Source organism: Bipolaris oryzae (assembly GCF_000523455.1).
Source record: "Bipolaris oryzae ATCC 44560 unplaced genomic scaffold scaffold_13, whole genome shotgun sequence".
In the NCBI taxonomy this organism is placed as follows: Eukaryota; Fungi; Ascomycota; class Dothideomycetes; order Pleosporales; family Pleosporaceae; genus Bipolaris; species Bipolaris oryzae.
Window position 1 is genome coordinate 140912 of NW_006911289.1, and position 20365 is coordinate 161276.

The 20365-nt window shown below is 52.6% G+C and overlaps 8 protein-coding genes across 8 annotated transcripts; 2 read left to right on the plus strand and 6 right to left on the minus strand.

Moving 5' to 3' along the window:
• Positions 1-54: 54 nt before the first annotated feature.
• On the minus strand, positions 55-1176 carry COCMIDRAFT_1741 (uncharacterized protein; the record flags this gene model as incomplete). The annotated part of the gene is made up of 1 exon (XM_007685750.1): positions 55-1176. The coding sequence occupies one exon, from the start codon at positions 1174-1176 to the stop codon at positions 55-57; it is 1122 nt and encodes a 373-aa protein (XP_007683940.1).
• A 537-nt stretch (positions 1177-1713) lies between these two features.
• On the minus strand, positions 1714-2570 carry COCMIDRAFT_33129 (uncharacterized protein; the record flags this gene model as incomplete). Its single annotated transcript, XM_007685787.1, has 3 exons — positions 1714-2044; positions 2108-2337; positions 2394-2570. The coding sequence occupies 3 exons, from the start codon at positions 2568-2570 to the stop codon at positions 1714-1716; spliced, it is 738 nt and encodes a 245-aa protein (XP_007683977.1).
• Positions 2571-3838: 1268 nt separating this feature from the next.
• COCMIDRAFT_1743 (uncharacterized protein) lies at positions 3839-4414 on the minus strand (the record flags this gene model as incomplete). Its single annotated transcript, XM_007685751.1, has 1 exon — positions 3839-4414. One exon carries the CDS (start codon positions 4412-4414, stop codon positions 3839-3841), a length of 576 nt encoding a protein of 191 aa, XP_007683941.1.
• Positions 4415-6933: 2519 nt separating this feature from the next.
• On the plus strand, positions 6934-8102 carry COCMIDRAFT_84541 (uncharacterized protein; the record flags this gene model as incomplete). The annotated part of the gene is made up of 2 exons (XM_007685827.1): positions 6934-7296; positions 7365-8102. The coding sequence occupies 2 exons, from the start codon at positions 6934-6936 to the stop codon at positions 8100-8102; spliced, it is 1101 nt and encodes a 366-aa protein (XP_007684017.1).
• Positions 8103-10391: 2289 nt separating this feature from the next.
• Positions 10392-11534, minus strand: COCMIDRAFT_84610 (uncharacterized protein; the record flags this gene model as incomplete). The annotated part of the gene is made up of 1 exon (XM_007685828.1): positions 10392-11534. The coding sequence occupies one exon, from the start codon at positions 11532-11534 to the stop codon at positions 10392-10394; it is 1143 nt and encodes a 380-aa protein (XP_007684018.1).
• A 1296-nt stretch (positions 11535-12830) lies between these two features.
• Positions 12831-14703, plus strand: COCMIDRAFT_22868 (uncharacterized protein; the record flags this gene model as incomplete). The annotated part of the gene is made up of 4 exons (XM_007685774.1): positions 12831-13385; positions 13436-13589; positions 13642-14187; positions 14291-14703. 4 exons carry the CDS (start codon positions 12831-12833, stop codon positions 14701-14703), a joined length of 1668 nt encoding a protein of 555 aa, XP_007683964.1.
• A 527-nt stretch (positions 14704-15230) lies between these two features.
• On the minus strand, positions 15231-17426 carry COCMIDRAFT_84352 (uncharacterized protein; the record flags this gene model as incomplete). The annotated part of the gene is made up of 5 exons (XM_007685829.1): positions 15231-15430; positions 15487-15925; positions 15976-17013; positions 17073-17142; positions 17263-17426. The coding sequence occupies 5 exons, from the start codon at positions 17424-17426 to the stop codon at positions 15231-15233; spliced, it is 1911 nt and encodes a 636-aa protein (XP_007684019.1).
• Positions 17427-18531: 1105 nt separating this feature from the next.
• Positions 18532-18957, minus strand: COCMIDRAFT_33135 (uncharacterized protein; the record flags this gene model as incomplete). The annotated part of the gene is made up of 1 exon (XM_007685788.1): positions 18532-18957. One exon carries the CDS (start codon positions 18955-18957, stop codon positions 18532-18534), a length of 426 nt encoding a protein of 141 aa, XP_007683978.1.
• Positions 18958-20365: the final 1408 nt, after the last annotated feature.

A 20365-nucleotide genomic window follows, 5' to 3' on the forward strand; every position in this document is an offset into this window, starting at 1 on the left:
ACCACGATTCTTTCACTCTCACTTCTCTGATGTAGTCCGAAATAACCTTCCCACTCAATCAGTACCCAAAAACGCACGAAGCTTGACTAATTCTTCCTGATCGCGAAGCTCGCTGACAACACGATTGATAGCTCCATCGTCCCACGCGATACCGTGCCAGAGCAAAACGCCCATATCTCGCATCGTCCTTACTTCATCTTCACGTGCTTTCAGACCCGGTGCAGCTGCGAACAAGTACTCCCAGAACGCCTCTCGGAGCCGTGCGGCTCCTTCGAAGTAGACCCATGCAGATTTTTTGCTGGAAGAATCTCGTTCGTAATACCCTAGCAGATGCTCAAGCCCATACAGACACGTCCCAAAAGGCAAGAACTCTGCTTCAGCCCAATCGACCAGGCCAGTCATCTCCCACCGATCCCCATCGACGAGAATGTTGGATGGTATGAGATCCCCGTGATTTAGAATGACAGGGTAGTCTGTCATGTTTTGTATGGCTGAGAGTGTCTTCCCTGCTCTTCTTCTCAAGTATGTGTCAGGTAGTTCTGCAGCCAGTTTCTCGAGTCGATAGATAATGCTTGAGCCGACTTTGCCGCGACACTGTGAGAGTATGTCTGGTGTATCTTCCATTGGCGAGTCAGCTCGCGTGGCTCTGAGTGTTGGTAATGTTTGCGCTTTCGACGCGCCCTGCCAGCCTTGTGCGATGAATTTGGCAAAGCTCAAGACTAACGTCTCCAGTCGAGCTTGCTCTTTTGTAGTCAAGGTACGTGCGTGCGGCATCAGACGACTGAGAGATGTGCCGGGAATTCTGTCCATCTCGTAAGCCTTCAGGCCTTCAGGTAGCTCTACGTCCAGAAGTGCGACGGTTGGCGCCAGCGATGGATAGATCTTGGCTGCGACGTGCACAATGTCGAGATCAAGTGCGTGAGGCGCAGGTCGGAGTTGAACGATCAGCTCACTTCTTGTGCTGCGCCCTTCAAATTCCTCTGCCAGGTCCTTATCCACAATCGTGCTGTGCTCAGTGCCGCTCAAAGGCGCAACCAACAACGTGCAACTGCAATATCCCTGCTGTTCAAGCTCTTTCACCCTATACCCTATATATGCATTCTGTATAGCTCTCATACATGACTTTCCATCTTCGTTCCTTAGGTTGAAGCGACCCCAGAAGCCTTGAGATGCCATGATTACTTGGACGTAGTCGATATTGAGATGTAGACTTAAGAGGGATCCCAGCCATAGTGGACGATGAGTGCCGCGTAACTCATCCCGTGCTGCATTATTGATGACGGGTTGTCGCAAGCCTGTTCGCTACACATGTCCGAGTATGTGGCTGTATGGTGTGTCGTACTTTGCTGTGGTTCGCTGAGATGCCGCACGTGGCAGTCGGGCGTGGGAGGGATGAAGGTTAGACGGAGCGGGGGCGTGGTAGTATGCATCGGCTTGCCGTGTAAGCATGGCCGGGTGGAATCCTCCGCAAAAAGCGCAACTAATTACGCATAGAGCGCTCATGTTCAAGAACATTGAATATGAAGGCTGGTAGAGTACTAAATATAGTACATTCGTCTTATATTAATTGCTATATGCATTCGATCAATCGAACAAAAAAGAACGCCTCGCCAAATCTGAGTCTTTTTACCAAAGCCAGCTCAGTTATCAGAAGAATGGTATCATATGTGCCGCCAACTATCTCAAAATCCACCCGCAAAACTTCTACTCTGTTTACAATGAAGCAAAGGCAATGGCAACAAAAGCAGCAGCAACACTGATGAAGGATTGTGAGCCGAGACCAGAAGCGTTGCTGGTAGTAGTCTGGGGAGGTGAGGCACCGGTTCCGCTTCCGGCACCAGCACCGGCACCAGCACCGGCACCGTTTCCACCAGCAGCACCTCCTTGTCCATTGCCAGAGTTGGCGCCGTTTCCAGCAGATGGTGAGGTGGGTGTGTTGCCAGTGATGCCACCGGATCCAGCAGGTTGGCCAGGAGACAGGTTCTCCGATGCTTGAGCGGCAAGGGCAGTGAATGCTTGCATGGTCCTGTTACCGGCTGCGGGCCTATGTGATATAGTCAGTTTCGGTTTCAAAACATATTGAATTACAAAAGGGCAAGTGACTTACGCGTTGATGGCTCCAACCATACCATTCTGGCAATGCTGGCCCTGAGAACAGTAGAACCAGATGGGCCTCGTGTCGGGAACGCGAATAGTGTAAGTCAGAACCTGGTTTGTTGCGGTGAAGGAAGCGTTGGTGGGCATGAAACCAGAGAAGAAGGCGTCGGTCTTGTTGGGCATGACGTTTTGGATGGGTATGCAAGGGTTATCGAAGGTGGATTGGACGACGGAATGGTTCTGAGAATGATTAGCTCAAGGACACAACTAGGCGCAGAAACGGCGACTAGGCGTACCTTTGGGTGGAACTGGAATTGGACCATGTCGCCTGGCTGAGCCGCGACATTGTTTGGGTAAAAGGCCAAAGAGCCATTGGGTCCGCCGACCTGGATAACGTGCATTCTGAGCATTCCTCCTTGAGCGGCGGCGAAGCCGAAGATGGCCGAAACGATAGCTGTTGTTGAGAAGTACATATTGAAAGACTATGGCTGTTTTCTTTTTCTTTGGAAAGGCGACTCGGGTATTAAATGGACAATTGTGTTTGTAGTATTGGAAATCTCGTCAAGAGAGTGCAAAAGGCGACTAGCGCTCTGAAGTTCGTCAAGGTAACCGTTGGACTAGCCAACAGGTGTATTAGGAGATAAGGGTGAAAGACCGTGAGGTTTGGAGAAGAAAAGAAGATGCAAAGGAAACCCGCAACAAAGTAAGGAGAAAACGTGGGATGCAGGAGTGAAAAAGAGAAGCCTGAGGTGATGGTCCAGGGCCGTCTTAAGGCATGAAAGGTTTGCCATGCGTTGGCACGGCGGTTGTCAGGTTTTCCGATACATGGGGTTGGAGTTGCGACAGGTTGGAGGCGCAGAGTGCTTCAGCCTCTCGACTCGGCCCAAACCCTGCAAAATGAGGCTTAACATAAGGATCACTAAGGATAGCTCGCAATTGAGCCGACAAGACTGATTCTAATTGTTGTTGCGCCAAAAGAAATACATAGGGTTGAAGTAACCAGGCGCTAAGAAGATTGAGTTGTATGCACTTGGCGAGCCATTGTGTGGTGTAAACCATGTTGTGAAGCTGTTGTTCGAAGAGTTGGTGCCGGGGTGTGGGCGATGCGACACGCTCCACGTTCCGTCCGTGTTTGAGCCCTGTCGTGTTGTGCTTCAGGCTGCGCGTCGCAACGGCAATCATTAAACCGACTAGGCTAAGCAGCCGGAACTTCTGTTTGCGAGATTGCACCACAGCACTTGTTCTTGGCCATGTGGACAATGGCGTTGGAGAGGGTGTTGGGATTGAGGAAGTACGGCCAGGAAGTTTCAAACACGTCAAAATGTTGGATCCTTTATTCGCTTGCTGGTCGTTTCGGTCTTGTATCGACTCTACAGAGGGAGATGACTGCACATGACTGTAACTATTATTATGAATGCATGCCTTGGCCTGATGGCGTAGCCGCTGTCGGGCGGTGAATTGCGTGGTACTTCTAATGCGGCGACTCCATTTTCACTCCATATTTAGACGAGTTGCAGATCCGCGAGCGCTCCTTGTATCCAATGAATCCAAGCAAACCTCGTCGTAGAAGGAGCAAAAGGCTTCCGAGAGTATGCACATGTCCATGGGCAGGCCTTGGGCTACTCATGGCGATAACATCACAAACTCGCCATGGATGCTGATTTTGGCGATTCAAGTATGTTTTGTGCATATGTTGCGGGACCCAAATCGCGCAGGTCTTTGTAGCAAACCAGCCGGCTGCTCAAAAGTCGAGCACAAGCTGTGGTGCCAATTTCTCCAAGTCCTCGACTTGTAAGAAGCCATCGACAAGACCGCCGTTCTTGGCTGCCGTCTTTCTTTCGTCCTTGCTTCTCAAGAAGGCCTCTGTGACGAAGATGTCGATGTACTTGCCCACGAGCTTCATTGCACCCGTCTGTATCTGCATATCGGGATCATCAAAGTTTTCGAGGAGCAGACGCGCGAGCAGTGGCCGAGGTACGACGGGGTCGGACAAGGTCGTCTTGGCTGGCGGGGGCTTGGAGCGAGCTGGTGCAGTTGTAGGTACGACGTCTTCCATTATGGAATCGAAGTCGTCGCTATCAATCTGATCTATGAGTTCTTCAGGCGCGTCATCGTCAGACAGGTCGATGACGTCAGTTGCTGGCTGAAAGGCATTCTTTTTGTTTGCAGCGCCAGTTGCGCGGGATGCCGCCGGTGCAGGAGCGCGTCTTGCCGCGGCGGAGGAAGAGGCTTGGGGAGCGGCGTTGACAGGACGCGGGGGGTTGAAGGCAGGCCCTTTTCTTCGCGCAGCATTGGCTCCGGCAGTTTTTGGAGGCATGATGGATGTTGCTGAGGCCTCAATCAGGTCAGGGAAGAGGGGGTGGGCAGTGCGATGGCGCGTGTTGATGATGCGGCCAAAAGGCCGAGGCGATGGACACGCGCTCTCACGTGCACATCATCTGTATACTAAGCAGGCAACACTGGTAGTTATCGCGACGTCATTGATTATGTTAGGGAGACTACTACACAGCACTTGGACGGACATATTCCTGGTGACCTAAGTCAGTACATACAATTAGGCCGATATATTTGCATGGCGCTACTGGGTGTAAGAGTCAGCGGGAGGGGGGGGGGGGGGGGTTGATGTATTGTGCCGAAGCTGCCGACGTTGCCGCAATCCTGCATGTGGCTGTTGTGTTGTTGTACTTGGTACATGGACATACATACACAAGTTTGTGCGTGTAGTTTCTACCGTCGCGACATAGAGGGTACATGTGCGGGAACATGGGCTGATGGATGCAGTAAGGCGTACAAGAACATATACTTAGCACCAACCCCTGCGCTGCGACCAATCTGCTTTTGAAAGCTTGATCGCAAATCACGATTCCACCAAACGGGCCGCACGGTCGCGGCGTTCAACTCGTATTGGCGAAGCCGGTAAAGTTAAATGAACAGCTGCACGAGTGGTACAGGTGGCCAACATGGCACCATGGGAAAGTGCACGGTGCGACGAGGCGAGCAGCGGCGTGGCTTGGTGGGGAGAATGGGTGCAGAGGCGTGGTTTCAGAGAAACAAAGAAAGGCAGGCGTAGGCACAGGGCGGGTTGTACACTACATGGGATTGCATTGCAAAGGGCAGAGTCGCACAGCACTGGCAGCAGACGATTCAAAGGGTCCTGGGGTGCAGGGCGCCTGACACGTCGCACACAGATGGGCGTGTAACAGAGAGGGACGACTTGATTGATTTGCTTGTACGCTCTTGGTGGCTTAGCGCTGGCTTGTCTAGTTTTTTGGGCATGTCACTTTGGAGGGGCTGGAGGCGCAGATGGCCGTGGGCGGGCAGCGGGTGGATGCAGCGGCTCGCTATCTGCGGTGGGATGTCGGTGTAGGTGTGTGTAGGATTGGGTGTGGGATGCCTCTGTAGCTATTCATGGTATGCATGGCGAGCGAGTGGCGGACATGGTGCTGGAAGCGGAAGGGCAACAGGCTGAATGCGGCGTCTGGTGGGCTCTTGTGGGGCAGGGCAGACGACGTCGTGGCCTGGTGGCTGTCGAGGGGCAACCTCTGGGCATTGGAGTGTGGACGCCTCGACGTCTGGCCCTTTGGCTGTGGGCGACGTGGTCACGACGACGGCCATGCACACACACACACACACACACACAGCCTGGGCCGGGTGAGGTGGGGTAGCAGAACCGGCCCCCAATGCAGGTAGCCTCTCCTCTGCTCGTCTCGTCTCGTCTCGTCTCTTGTCTTCTCTCGACCTTCATTCTATGGTGCGTTGAACTAGCAGCCGCGCCGCCCAGCCCTTTGCGTGCGGGCAACTGGCGGTGCGTCGTCGTGCAGGCAAGACACCAAGACCAAGTACGAGCGAGCGTGTGTCGACATCCATCTCTCAGCCGTAGACGAGGGTGGCTTGGGCGCGGTGAGGGCAAAGCGCGGTGAAAGGAAGAGGGCATGTAAGTAAGTAGGTGTACACAGTAGGGCAGATTGGCATACACCTAGCGAGATTGTGGCTTGCTGAGAAGTTGCGGCCCTTTCGGTGCGTGCCCAGAGCCAAAAGGCTTCATGGGTCGTCATGGCGAGGCAGGATGCAGCGCACTGCCGGCGTCATCAGCCCAGTCCCAGTCCCAGTCCCAGTCCCAGTCCCAGACCAGATCGGACGGCTTACTCTTACATACAGACCTACTCTACCGCCTACAAACTAGCTCCCTCTTTGCTAATGCTCATCTCATGCTCACACACCCCCAGTCCCAACCCCAAAGCTTGCCGGCGCCAGGCCCGCGCACTGATGTTGCTCCAGACACCCCTGTCCACCTACCCGATAGTGTGGCATGCGGCGAGCCCGTCAACCCAGACGCCCACCCCAAGTAGGCCGTAGTATATCATACACTGGCTCGCCATAAATCTGCTCTTCTCACCCTCTCACTGCCGCCCCGGGCAACCTTGCTGTCTTTTTTTCTCTTCTTCTCTCTCTCTCTCCCTCCTTCACTTGCCCGCTGCCCGCCCTCGCCTTCACCTTCATCCACAGTCACTGCAGGGATCGCCCCATCACTGTCACCACTGACACGACTGACACTACTGGCACCACTACCACCGCCATCACCACTACCGTCACTGTCGTCAACAACCATTCCGACTCTTGGACCGCCATCTTCTCTATCGCACAGAAACTTAAAAAGACGAGCGTTTGCTGGCCGCCCCGCCCTCTTGCAGCCTTTATCTATCACTGGACCAATCCCGTCTATCTCCATTCTTGGCTGTCCACTCGCGGCTCCCCAGACAAACATTGCACCTGCCCATCTTCTCCCTCTCTGCCATGCCCCACTCAGCCAATAATTCCATTTCCAGCCAGACCAAGATGTCGCGGCCTTCATCCACTTCCACCCAATCCGCCACTGCGTTTCCCAAACAGGCTGGCGCCGCCCTCCTGTCTCCAGACAACAACAACAACAACGCCACCGCAGGCCCCCAGTCACCATCGGCTTCAAACTTCTCCTTTGCATCCTCGCCTCATTCCGTCATCGATGTTCCAGACAATTCGCATCAATACCCACGAGAGACGGCGCCTCATGCTCCGGGCTCCCTGCGACCCATGACCTCACGTGCCCGCGCACAGTTCTACGAGAGTCAGTTCGTCGACAGAGGCTCAAACACATCGTCTGCTCGCGATCGCGTCACCAAGGATGCCCCCATTGTAGCAGAGTTGCGGACCAATGTTATTGTATGTGCTCCTTTTCCCTATTTCCCTTCGGTTTGTTGGTACATGCACTAACCACCAATCCGGTGCAGATCAAAGATGAATACACCCTTGTCACTGACCTCTCGCACCACCTCTCCACGCGCTACCAAAGGCCCGAGACATCCATTATGATCACCGTCAACCATTCGGCATGCCTGCTTCTTGGGGGCTCTTTTGAGCCCACTTACGTCCTCACCATCAATGCCTTGCCCGTTCAAGTGCAGCCCACTACCAACAAGCGCAATGCCGCTTTGATCCAGACATTCATGGCCGAGTCCATTGGTGTTCCATCAGATCGAGGCATTATCAAATTCGTGCCCATTCCCGAAGACAGCCTGGCTATCAATGGCATGACCATCTTGGGCGAGATCGAACGGCTAGAGCGCCAGCACGCCGAAGAGAATGGTGGCAGCATTGTCAAGCGTGCCACGACCAAGAGCTCCCGCAAATCCGCCATGACCAAGGCCAAGAGTAGCATGCAGCTTTCTCGCGGCCTGTCAAAGGCAGAGCCAGTTCCAAAGCCAGTCACCGCCGCGGATGTTCCACGAGATGGTCCACTCGATTCTGCGGTAGCTATCAGTGACTCGAGCGTCGCCCAGAGGCCCGTAAGCAAGATGAGCAGCAAAAGCAAAATGAGCACCAAGAAGTCTGAGCCAATTCTTTCCGTTTTCGCCAAAAGCACAACCTTGCACACAAACCTGCCGCCGCCGCCACCCATCCCGGATGACAGGCCCATGACGCCAAGTATCAGCAAGCGTCACAGCTTCATGAAAGTTTTCCGACGATGAGCCATAATCGCCCACCCTTTCACACCGTTGTATACGCTGATCTCAGCATCTATCCATTTTTTTTTCTCTTTCATTTCGCACAGCACGCAAACGTTGCATACTGCGACCAAGATTGCATTGTAAGGCGTTTGGGATCAGACCTTTTGGATAGCAGCTTCATTACTCACCACACTGATATACCCTTTTTTTCATTTCCTTTGTTCAGAAGGCTCAAAAGAGCAGGGCGTCAAATAGAAACCCCAATGGCAAAAAAACATCTCAATTCACACATCATCCTGCATTGCGATTGTCATAGTGCTTATTCCAAATTACCGACGATGCATAGTTAGAATTCAGCCAAGATGAGGGGGCTCACAGAGTCTATCATTGCTTGCTGTGTTCCGTGGCATTTCGGTATAGTTGCGAATGCGAAATCTCAGCTCGGAAAGTCATTTCATGTAGCTCTCACTGTCGCTTTTCCTGCCCGATCCATCTATCTAAATATGAGAAATATGTGGTTGCCGCTAGACTAAGTACCGTAAACACACACTACCAACCGATTGTCCGTCAATTTTTTTTCCTGGTCTCAAGCAAGCGAGGCCTACGCTACGCTAAATACGTGAACCAGCCCATGGTCTTTCGGGTAACAAGCCTTGATCTCATACCGGCAGTTGGTTGACTCGGACGCGCCCACGCACGCGCCGTGTGGCGTTCAGCCTCACCGCGCAAGTCCGGACACGCAACTCACATACACACACGCCCAGCGATTGTTGTTTTACTATCTACTATTCTCCATGCACGGACTAGTTCTGCTCATCATCGCCATCTGTGTAGTCGCCCTTTGTCTTTCTTCTTCCTCTTTTGACATCTGAAACACGCTTTCTAGCTGTATATACTTTCACCGCTGTCACAAACTTTCTTTTGGAAAATAAATAAATAAGAAACAGCATAGGAAACAAGGGAACGTGAGGCACGACGGGAACACCAGTGTTTGACTCCAAGGACAAAGCTTCTTAACCGAGACATCGCGCTCGCTCGTAGCTAAAGGCAACATTGTCGCGTGGCATATCCATGATTCGCTAGGCTAGAATCATTTCACCTCCCCCCCCTTTTTTTTTCCTTTTTCCAAATTTGAGGAATTGTTGTAAGCGTTGGTGGGGTTATGAGTGGGCAGGGTTTTCAACGTGATGGGGCTAGGGAAAAAAATTCAATAGAACTGAAATAGACATGTCTTTTCTCTCTCAACGTACGCCAATTGCAGATGGCCGGCACAAGAATAGACGCTGTTAGTGCAGGGAAACGAGCTCCAATGTGAGTGGTGGGGATGAAGAGACCGAGAGAAGAAGAAAAGAAGTCACTGGACCATGCTTTTCGACTTCCAACGGCCTGACTGCTTTTTCAGAGGTTGTTTTCTTTTGTAGAGGGTATGGGGAACTGCATAAAGGCAAGACTGGGTATCGCTATCCTAATTGACAAAATTGATGCTGTGGTGAATATACATTCACATGTCAAATGTGAAGTATTTCTCTGTAATTTACCAGCGCCATCAATAAACTTCAGCCCCCAACAACCATAATTTGGACCCTTACTTAAGCCTCAGCAATTTCAGTAGTGCTGTTTGTTTTGTACCATTACCCTTGCAACAGCCACACTTTAACTAGTAGAACCTCTTCTTCCCGTGGCAACCACCCATACCCGAGCAAACCCCCCTTGCTCGCCTGAATAAAAGCAAAATACTAGAACGCTCAAAGCTTGTACACATCCATTGAAAGGTTAAACACACGGTGCGCAAAAAGAAACAAGCAGCGAGACTGGATGGTTGTATTTTACAACTAAATAGACAATATGGCCATACAATGCACATTCACATGTCGTTATCACATATAGAAGAAGAATCACTTGATTCCCTCTCCATCCAATGTGCTTGAAGAGAAAATACTAAAGCAGGAATAGATGCCGGAGATATGGTTGGTTCGTAACTTTTGGATTGGGAAGAGTCAAATGCAGGGTCACGGGAATCTAGTTCATCTCAACAAATACTACTGTCGATCTATTTACAGTGTCGATTAGCGGGGTAAATACAACATCACAACAATAACACATGGAAATCGGAGGAAAAGTAATATCATGCTAAAACATCAATTTTCTACACTCAAAGAATGACTCCAAACTAGACTGTTTTTTGTAAAAAAAAAAAAATAGAACTTACGCAAATCAAACAATACTATCCCGTTTAAACATACCCAACCAAAAAAAACTCCACAGCACACAAATACTCCTCCCTAAACCATACTCACCAACACTCCCCTCTCAATCAACCCACGCCCATCCCCCAGACATCCTCCCAACCACCTCATCCGTAAACTCCCGCAAACCCCCCAACCCCAAACTCCCTCTAACCTCACAATCCTCATCCACGCCCAACCTCACCATCCCCCACACCCCGACCACCAACCTCTCCCCTTTAGCCTCGACCAACTCCTCCACCGCCGCCTTATTCTCCCTAACCCTCACCTGGCACACCTCCTCCAACCCCTTCAACAAGCCCATTTTAACCCTGTGCCGCCGATTCCTCGGCACGCCCTGCATCGTCGCGTAGTAGTGTGCGAGCCACGCTGCGAGCGGGGGCCAGGTTGCCAGGTTGTTGGCCGGGTTGGCGAGGGAGCGCGCGAGGGTCGCGAGTTCGGTGGTGAAGTCTGAGAGGGGGAGGTGGGACCAGCGGCGCCGGAGTTTGAGGAGGCGAAGGGAGCGGATGTATTCTTGGGTGTAGAATGGGAGCATTGGGGTTGAGGGGTCGGGGGTCGTGGGGGAGGGGCAGTGGAGGAGGGTGGTGGTTTTGTAGAGGGAAGGCGGGAAGGGGTTTACGGTGGTTCTTTTTGTTGGTGGAGCGGGGTTTGTGGGGAGGGGGGAGGGAGGGGAAGGGGAGGGACAGCGGGGGTCGAGGAGGTGGGACCGTGGTGTGAGGACGGGTTTGGGGATGGATTGGACGAAGTTGAATGTGGGTTTGTAGAGGATTGGGGCGAAGGATGCGCTGGGGCCGGCTGGGTCGTCCCATTCGTAGAGTTTGATGCATTCGATGCATGCGCAGGGGACGTAGTCGGTGGGCTGGCAGTCGGGATCTAGGTATTTGGCTCGGAGATGCTCGTATTGCTCCTCTGAGATGTCATCAGTATCTTTGAGATCCTTGCCTTCGTCGCCTACCTGTGCTTCATCGTTGATTGGGACCCATTCATCCATGTCTGCCATGATTGTGTCTTCACATGCTTGCATTTCCTCTGGGGAGGCAAGGGTGAGTTCTTCCAGTGTATTCAAGAGAGGTTCATATTCCATCTCCATATCATCTGGAGGGTTACCTGGGAAGTTAGCAAAGCCGGCTCCTGTCAATGCCTGGTGCAGTCTCAATGACACCTCGTCATTGTCATAGCATTCCATCATAGTTCCTGCTAGCTGCATTCTGTATGTGTCGGTTCTGTTACGTCTTGTGTATGCTTTGCTATCAATCTGGTGACATTTATTGTTTGCTTGGGAAATTTCTATTTATCTCGAGTACGAGTGCACAGTGTTGCTTATCCGCAATAGCGATGTGAATGGTAAATTCTACCACATTTTTACAATGTGTAGTAGGTCACGGGTACACTTTTAACAGCTAAGTCCATACCAATGAAATGAGATATTGTGACCGATAAGTGCTATCAGATTGCAAGATCCTGGTCCATGTTAGATAGCTAGAAAACGACTATATAGTCGGCGTTGTATGTACATAAGACAAAGTTCTGGGGTTTGGCTCGATCAGTACACTGCGACTGAATTGCACGTCGAATGGCACTGCCCATGACCTTGCTGTATCGCACGTGAAATGATTTCGTATAGTATACTACAATGAGCACAAATAAGGTCTGGCCCCTTGTGGTGGTGGTGGTTGTCGTGCCGCGACCCTTGGTGGGACCTGGATGCATACTAGTGATGTCATGCCGCTGCACTAAGAGTTTTCACCCGCAGAGCCTCCCATCACTACACCCTAGTTGGACGATCGCGGACATCCAGACCGTATCAGAATATCATCCACATTAAGCATCTCATGATAATTGATGAACATGTTCTACGCTGCCCAGATGTTGTTCAATCACCCAAATCTTCAGCAGTTTTTTGGATTAGTAAATTGTCCACAAGACCACGATGCACTCAAGCAACCCAAGGTTTGCCGAGCGAATTCACTAGTTGCTTGAGAATTCGCGAACTCTTGAGCTTGAGACCCACTCGACCCATCTTTATCTTGAGCCGCATGTAGATCTGTTGTTGTTTCGTCTTCGGCTGCGTGCGTGCGTCCCTGTAGGAAGTGGAGCAAGAACATCACCACTAATTTTTCGCTGCACAGGCGAAGCTTGTCGTCAGATAGTTGGGGCCCACAGGGGTCTGTCGCCAAACAGCTCCAATGCAATGACAGGCTAGGGCCCACTGCTATACATACTCGTGCCATGTTGTCGTCGATGGCATACATGCGCCCGATCCCAACGTTAACTTTTAGGCCGATGTTCTGCGCTCTGCATCCTATCACGGAGAGACCCACGCTGACATACGCTCTGGCAATGAAGGAATACTCCTCTGTAACGAGTATGGAGACCAGACGTCATATCGAGAGTGGAGGCCAAATGTGGACTTTTGTTGGGTTCAAGAAGGGCCTTCGAATCTCAACCCACACACCCAGAGAGTCACTTCTCCAGCCTTTTCCTTCCAGCCAGCCTCGCGACCATGGGAATCGAGTCTCGGCACCCTTCTTCATCCACGCCAGCGGGCGCGCAGCCGTTTTCTGAAAAAGACACTGAGCAACACCGCCCGAGAATGTCGGCGGATATGAGCGACGGAGAAAAGTCGCAGGCAGACAATGTACCTGTTGACCCCCAGGGAAGACGACACCCATCCATGGCTCCCGGCCCAGATGGGAAGTGTGAGCTGCGAGAGTGGGAATGCTGGGACAAACTCGCATACTCGTGGCCAAAGTGGAAAAAGGCAATGTATCTGGCTTCCATTGCTGGAATTCAAATCTCCATGAACTTCAACACGTCAGTGTACCCTAGTGCCGTCAACCCCGTCTCAGAGCATTTCGGCATCAGCACGCAGGCAGCTCGAGTGGGACAGATGATTTATCTCGTCTTCTACTCGTTTGGATGTGAGCTGTGGGCGCCGTGGAGTGAAGAGTTTGGGCGATGGCCAATTCTGCAACTTAGCATGTTTCTCATCAATATTTGGGAGATTCCTTGCTCGGTGGCTCCGAACTTTGCTACCATTATTGTTTGCAGAGCTTTGGTAAGTTTTCTTGAATTGACGTCTCCTCTGTTCGATGCTGATACCATTAGGGTGGCCTCTCTACTGCTGGAGGCAGTGTCACACTTGGTCTTATTGCGGACATGTATGAGCCAGAAAACCAGCACTGGCCACTGTGCTTCATTGTACTGTCGTCGACCATCGGAACCAGTATCGGAGGCGTCATTGGCGGTCCCATCGAGCGCTGTGAGTCTACTGGTAGCAGCATTACAGAAAACATGCTAATGTTACATTGCAGACCTCTCATGGCAATGGAACTTCTGGATCCAACTCATCTTCGGCGTAACAGTACAAGCAGTTCACTTCTTCATGCCCGAAAGCCGAGCCACCATCCTCATCGACCGCGAAGCAAAGCGGCGCCGCGAAACAGGCGAAGACCCCAACATCTACGGCCCCAACGAGCTCAAGAAGCCGCGCATCTCCCTCAAAGAAGCCGGCAAAATCTGGCTCCGACCCTTTGAAATGTTCATTCGCGAACCCATTGTGCTCCTCCTCTCCCTCCTCTCCGGCTTCTCCGACGCCCTCATCTTCACCTTTCTCGAAGCCTTCAACGTCACCTTCCCCAACAACTTCGGCTTCGGAACCCTGCAGGTAGCCTGGGCCTTCATCCCCATCAACGCCTCCTACTTCTTCACCTACTTCCTCTACTGGCCCTGGTTCTGGCGCGACGACCACTTGCGTAAGAAAAACGGCCCAGACTGGATGACTCCGGAGCGCCGTCTCAAGCCACTCTTGCTACTCGCCTTATTCGAACCCATCGGCCTCTTTGGCTTCGCTTGGACTTGTAAGATTCATAACCCTCCCCCCCACTCCAACCCCTGGAACGTACACATTTGAAAATGGAAGAAAGAAGAAGAAGAAGAAGAAAAGCTAACAAGTGGCTGAAGGTATGGGCCCGCCTCAAACCCACTGGATCGCCCCAATGATCTTTTCCTTCCTCGTCGGCCTCGCAAACTTTGCGATTTACTACTCTTCCGTCGACTACATGATTGCAGCCTACGGTCCTTACTCTGCCTCTGCTACCGGCGGCAACGCATTTGCGCGCGACTTCCTCGCTGGCATCTCCGCCATGTATGCTACACCGCTGTACAATAACCTGGCGGATTCGTCGCCCCAGAGATCGCAGTATGCGACTACGCTGCTGGCGTGCCTGTCGTGTTTGATTGTCGTGCCGATTTACGTCTTCTATTGGAAGGGCCCGCAGATTCGCAAGGCGAGTAAGTTTGCGTCGATTTTGGCGGAGGATAGGAAGGCCGAGGGGGTGAGGCGGTTGAGTAAGGCTGATAATTTGCCTGCTTGAAAAAAACAAACAAACAAAGGTCGTGTTTGAATAAAGATTGTTCATTGGAGGTTCTGATTATAGATGGAGGGAAATATCGTCTTCTGGCATGTTGAATCATGATAAGCTAGAACACCATATTCTTCGCATCTCTTCACCGATGTAGGCACTACTACCAACCGAACCAAGAAAGAAAAAAAGGATGTGATTTTCATTATTCGGCCTTTTCGAGATGGTGGTGGGGGTGGGGTATGCAATTCAAAGAGAATCCAACAAAACAAAGAACATTTCGCGTCGTCAAATGAACCCAGTAGACACTCACAGGAAAAACGAACAAATTCCGCCGCCAATTGGTCAACCACGTCTAACCCGTTTCTTTCTCTCACTCTCGAATACCGAAAATAGCAAAGAAAAAAGAGAACAAAATATGCCCCAAAAGTATACATGTGTGTGTGTATGAGTAGTATATGTAAAAATATATAGCCCAAAGCAACTTTTGGCGCGCGTTTTGATCATTTCTCCCGAAAAGGGGGTAATAGATTTTTGTTTTACCTAAAGCGCGCTGTGCATCTGCCCATGACCTCGCCCTGGCAGACGAGCTCGGCGTTGAACTCCGAGCCGTCGAGAGTGAGGTAAATGTCAAAGTATACGCGGTAAAAAGTGCCTTGAGGGGTATCCATGCGTTCAAAGTCCTTTTCGAGGTTTTTCCGTGACAGGTCCGATGTCAATGTGACGACTTCCTTGATGCCTAATTTTCTATGTTAGAAATTTATTACTGTATTATTGAACTTTGCGGAGACTTACGAGGATCCTTGGTGTACTCTGGGCAGACATCGTCGTCACATGCATACAGTATATCCTCATACATGAGGGTTGCGCCTGGTGCCACCTGCCTGAAGAACGAGACCTTGACAGGCTCGCCAATCTTGACTCTTTGACCCTTTTGCACAAAGATCTGGCGTGTATACTTGCAACGGTCTTTGCCGTCGAGTGAAGGGACGCGGTATTGTTCTGGGTGGTGACCCTCTTTGAAGGGCTGAAGGGTGGCCATTAGGTAATGCCTACGTGCAACACGGTGTGTGACGATGCGCTCAGTGATACCGGCGGTAACGGCTCCCTTGACAATGGCGGCGACCGAGTCCATGGGTCGGACAACCTTGGACTGGAATTGCGGGGGGACGTGGAGCTTGATTTGTTGGAAGAGGTACTCAGAAGCACCGAAACCACCGACGACCAGGACATTCTATATCAGTTAGCATTGGAACGATCCCGCTCGAAATCGCATGTATTTACCTGTAATGACCTGTTCTGCGCCTGAATAGCAATGATTTGGTTCCTGACAAGCTCAAGAATTCGGTTCACCACAGGCTCAAAGCACTGCAGAATCTCCTCGTTGGTAAAAGTCATGTATCCTTCTTCGATGCCCGCTTCAGGGAACTCGGCCTCGATACCAACGTCAACAGCCCATTTCTGTCCGTTGTTACGGAAGTCGGCCTTTATCCTGTTCTCAAAGTCCATGATGCACTTGGCGTAGACCTTACCGGCAGTCTTTGAGCCATCTGGTAGCTTCATTTTCCTGATCTTCGCACGGAGAATGTTGCTAAAGTTGCGGTTGAGTGCTGTGGAACCGCATGAGTCACCAGAGCCTGCTGTGCACTCGGCGACGGAGAAGGGTTGCTCCTCTTCGACCTCGTAGGCGATCAAATCAACGGTACCACCACCACAATCGACGATGAGCACGGCGTCGTGTATCTTGAGGTTGAGCAGACCAGTCTTGGAGCAGAACATGGCAGCAGCCTCAGGTTCAGTAATGAGTGTCAATCTGTTGTCGTTTTCGTCGCGAAGGAAGCCTGCTTGAATGGCAGCAGCACGCGTGGCAGCCTTTCCAGCGTCGTTCCAGATGGCGGGAACTGTCAGGTAGTACCTGATGTTGCGCTCTTCTCGGTTGAACACCTCGCCCAGCGTCTTCTGCAGCTGGTTCCGCATCGCCTGTCGGAGGTGGAAGAGGTAGTCGGCAGCGACATCGATCTCAGACTTGCCCGGGGGTAGCGGGGGAAGGTTGATGGGGTCAATGTATGTGTTTCCAGACAGCATCAGCTGCAGCTTGAACCACTCGACCTTTTGCACGCCAGGCTTGGGGTAGCCCGTGGGGGCCAAAGCATCGGCAATGTCAGGGCCCCAGCCAACAACCTTTTGGTACTGGTCGTAGTAGAGCACCGTAGGAATCTTTTGTTTGGTCTGGTTGCCCGCGCCAGGCCACTCGGTAATGATGTCTTCTTTGGCCTCAGTGTTTGTCGCAAAAGCGAATGCGACACCGGAGAAGGTGGTACCCTGCGTGAGTGTGTTGTGGTCAGCTCCTGCGCGCGTTGATGCCTAAGGCTGCTACTCACAAAATCAATGCCGACAATCAGCTGCGCCTTTGAGCGACCCTCACCCGCGACCTCTGCCATGGCGCCAGGCCTGTTGTACACGGCGGGCGGGCCATGGGGCGTAGGCGCACCGGGCGGTGGTGGTGCACCGTAGCCGTGGCCATAGCCAGGACCCGGAGGCCCTTGGGGAGGGTATCCAGGAGGGCCAGACTGGGGAGGGTAGGGTGGTTGCTGGGGAGGATATCCAGGCGCAGACGTGTTGATGGGAGGGAGGGGACTCGCAGGGCGGCCGTGAGTAGAGGGAGGCGCACCGAGGCCGCCTGGAGGAGCATATGTGTATGAGGGCGGGCGGCCCAGGGGATTCTGGGGATTCATGGGGAGCGAGGAGCTGCTGGAATTGGAGGCCTGAGGAGACAGCGAGGTTGGACGTTGCTGGCCGGTGGGGGTTGCAGCAGCAGCTGAGGGAGTGGGCGACGACGAGTTGTGAGAGGAGCTCTTTCGTTTCGAACTCACGAGGTTCTTGAAACGGGTGTTCATGGAATTCATCAGACTGCGAGCGAGCGAAGGCTGCGAGGTGCGGGTGGGGTGCGGTCAAGGATATCAGCGAGCGCTGCTACTGCGGCTGACGGCGAGCTGGGCACTGTCCCAAACCGCTCAAGGCTGTGTGAAGGAAGCCCCGCCAACTGGGCTGCGGCGCAGGCCCAAGGTGGCTCAAGGCTGACGGCCGGCCTTGCGCATGCACATGTATGCGCATGGATTGGATGCAACTGCAGACGAATGCAACTGGAAATGGACATGCAGAGTATCCCGCTGTCCTCCATCGCGACAGTCCTGGCACACACACACACACACACATACACACACGCCGCGGGGTCGCTCAACACAGGGCCGGGTCATCTCCCGCCGTCAGCATCCTGTCCTGTACCACACACCATTGGCGACCAAATGGGAATCGCCTGCGCTGAATCAGCCCCTTCTAGCCTCCATCCCAACCCACACGTGACACATATACTGTCGCAGAATTTACATTTGCATACCCACAATTGCACTCACACTCTACTCAACAGCCTTCTCTGTCCATGCCATGCCACGAGACCCACCAAACGCCCCCAGGGTCCACCCAGGGCTTCCCTGTCCCCTCCCACAACGCCCGCTGTCATAGGTCTACACTAGAGTACACTGCACACAAGCCGTAAACTGAAAATCGTCACATTGCCATCATGGCCAGTATGCCGCTATGCCGAGTATCCCTGAAATGCTAAACAAAAATCCTGGTATCCAACCAAGCTCCGTAAAACGCCAAAAAAAAACCACCCACCCACATTCGCCCCTCCAAACGCCGCACCCATGTTCGTTATTGTTGTTGCTGCTGTTGTTGTCCCTGTCCGCCCCATTCCTTTATTCCGTCTTTCCTTTATCCTCTAAGAAATTTCCTTCATCTCCTCTAAACTCACCCATCCCCTGTCCACACCTCCAACCATCATTCCAGCGCCCCACTCAACACCATCCACCCCAGCACGCCCGACACAACCAGCAACACAAACGCAACCACAAACATAGCCGCAATCCGCTCCACAGAATACCGCACGTCGTCCGGCCTCTCCATGTCTATGCCCATCTCGCTTTCGTCATCCACATGGCCGTACCCCTCTTGGCCCGCCGGAATGTGCTGGATCAGCGTGTCACGGTAGCTCTGTCGCACCGCAACTGCATACGATGGTGGTGCTTCGCCTGTACATGACGCGTCGCTGTCCTCGAGGTACGTTTGCGCCGCGACCAGGTGTGCAAGGGGTACGTCATCGGGGCTGCCTGGTCGTGATAGTAAGTCGCTGTAGGGATGCGATATCACTTCGTCCATGGCTAGCTGCCGGTATTCGTGACCATCGTGACGACAGCTTGGGGGCATGACTGAGTGCGCGGCTATTGACACTTCATGCTGGTACTGGCCGTGGCTTATGTATGGGGGCGGGGGTGGCAGTGTTGAGAGCAGTGGTTTGCTGCTCGGCGCTGTTTCATCTGAAGAGGCTGCTGCTCCTGCTGCTCCTGCTCCTGCTGGGCATTGTGTCGACCGTGTAATTGCTGCGTTGAATCGAATATCGCCATATGGTGCTGATATGGTAGTGTTCTATGCCGATTGTTAATTGAGGGGGTCCTTCTTTGGAACGGTAGCTTTGATTAATGGTCTGTACCTCCATGGTTGGTGACTTTCCGGGAGCTGTAAATGTCTAGAAAGCTATGGCATATGATGGGCGCTCAGTGAATACACACAAAAGAGAGGCTGTTGAGCCAGATTAGTAGAGACTGCCTGTGCTACGTATGACATAAGAAAGGAGATTGGCATTTTAAGAAGGGGACATGGTCAGCAAGTGGTAGGAAGCTGCAGCAAACGCTTAGGCCGCAGCCCCAGCAGCGCAGTAGTCTATCACGGCCCCCCACCAGACGACTGGGATGCTGTCGCTGCGGCCATGGCAGTAGATACGCGCTTCCAAGTGACGGTAGTGGCTGGTGCTGGGGCGCGCGGGGACAAGGTCGCTAACCATAAGCTTGAGATGCAACGCGCCGATCACCCGAATAGGCACCCTCGCAGACTAGACGACACACGGAGCATTTGTCCATGGCCAGCTCGAGCTCTGCCTGGATTCTTTTTCTTCTTCTTCTTTCCCCTGCTCAGAGCCGAGCTACATCTCCTTTTGTACAGCGAGCTGCTCACCACTACGACTAAGCGCAGGGATACATGTAAGCCCTATCTCCCGCACCGTCCCCAGTCACCGAACTCAAAATCAACAACCATGCCACGAGGTAACATGGTCATGACAGCTTTGGGAAGGAAGCATTCGCACCGAACGTGTTTCATGCCCAAAATAAGTAGACAGGGCATCTGGGAACTTGGGGACTTGCTTACCATGGCCAGATCCCCGGGTCCAATCAAAGCTCCTCCCAAGCCACGGCTCTACCACATACCCTAAAAGCATAGTCTACGGAGACCAGCGCGCGCGGAGCTGGGCCAAACAAACAAGTAGATCAGACATATAGCCCCGCTGATTCGACTTCCCTGGACTATCGGAAAGTTTAGTCTGACCCAAAAGTCGCTACACCGGCAGAGCCTGCAGTTGCAAGTTCCTGGTGCAACGCGGCATTCCGACGCCAGCCAGTGGTTGCGCCGTGCCTTTCGTTGGAACCACGTCGCAGCGCACCCACCTGCTTTCTGCCTAGCACACACGTACATGTTGAGCGGTACCCGCAGCTCGACCAGCTAAAGCACAGGCAAAAAAGGGGGCCGGGGGAGAGGGCGTGTTGCCCACCCGTGCTGAACC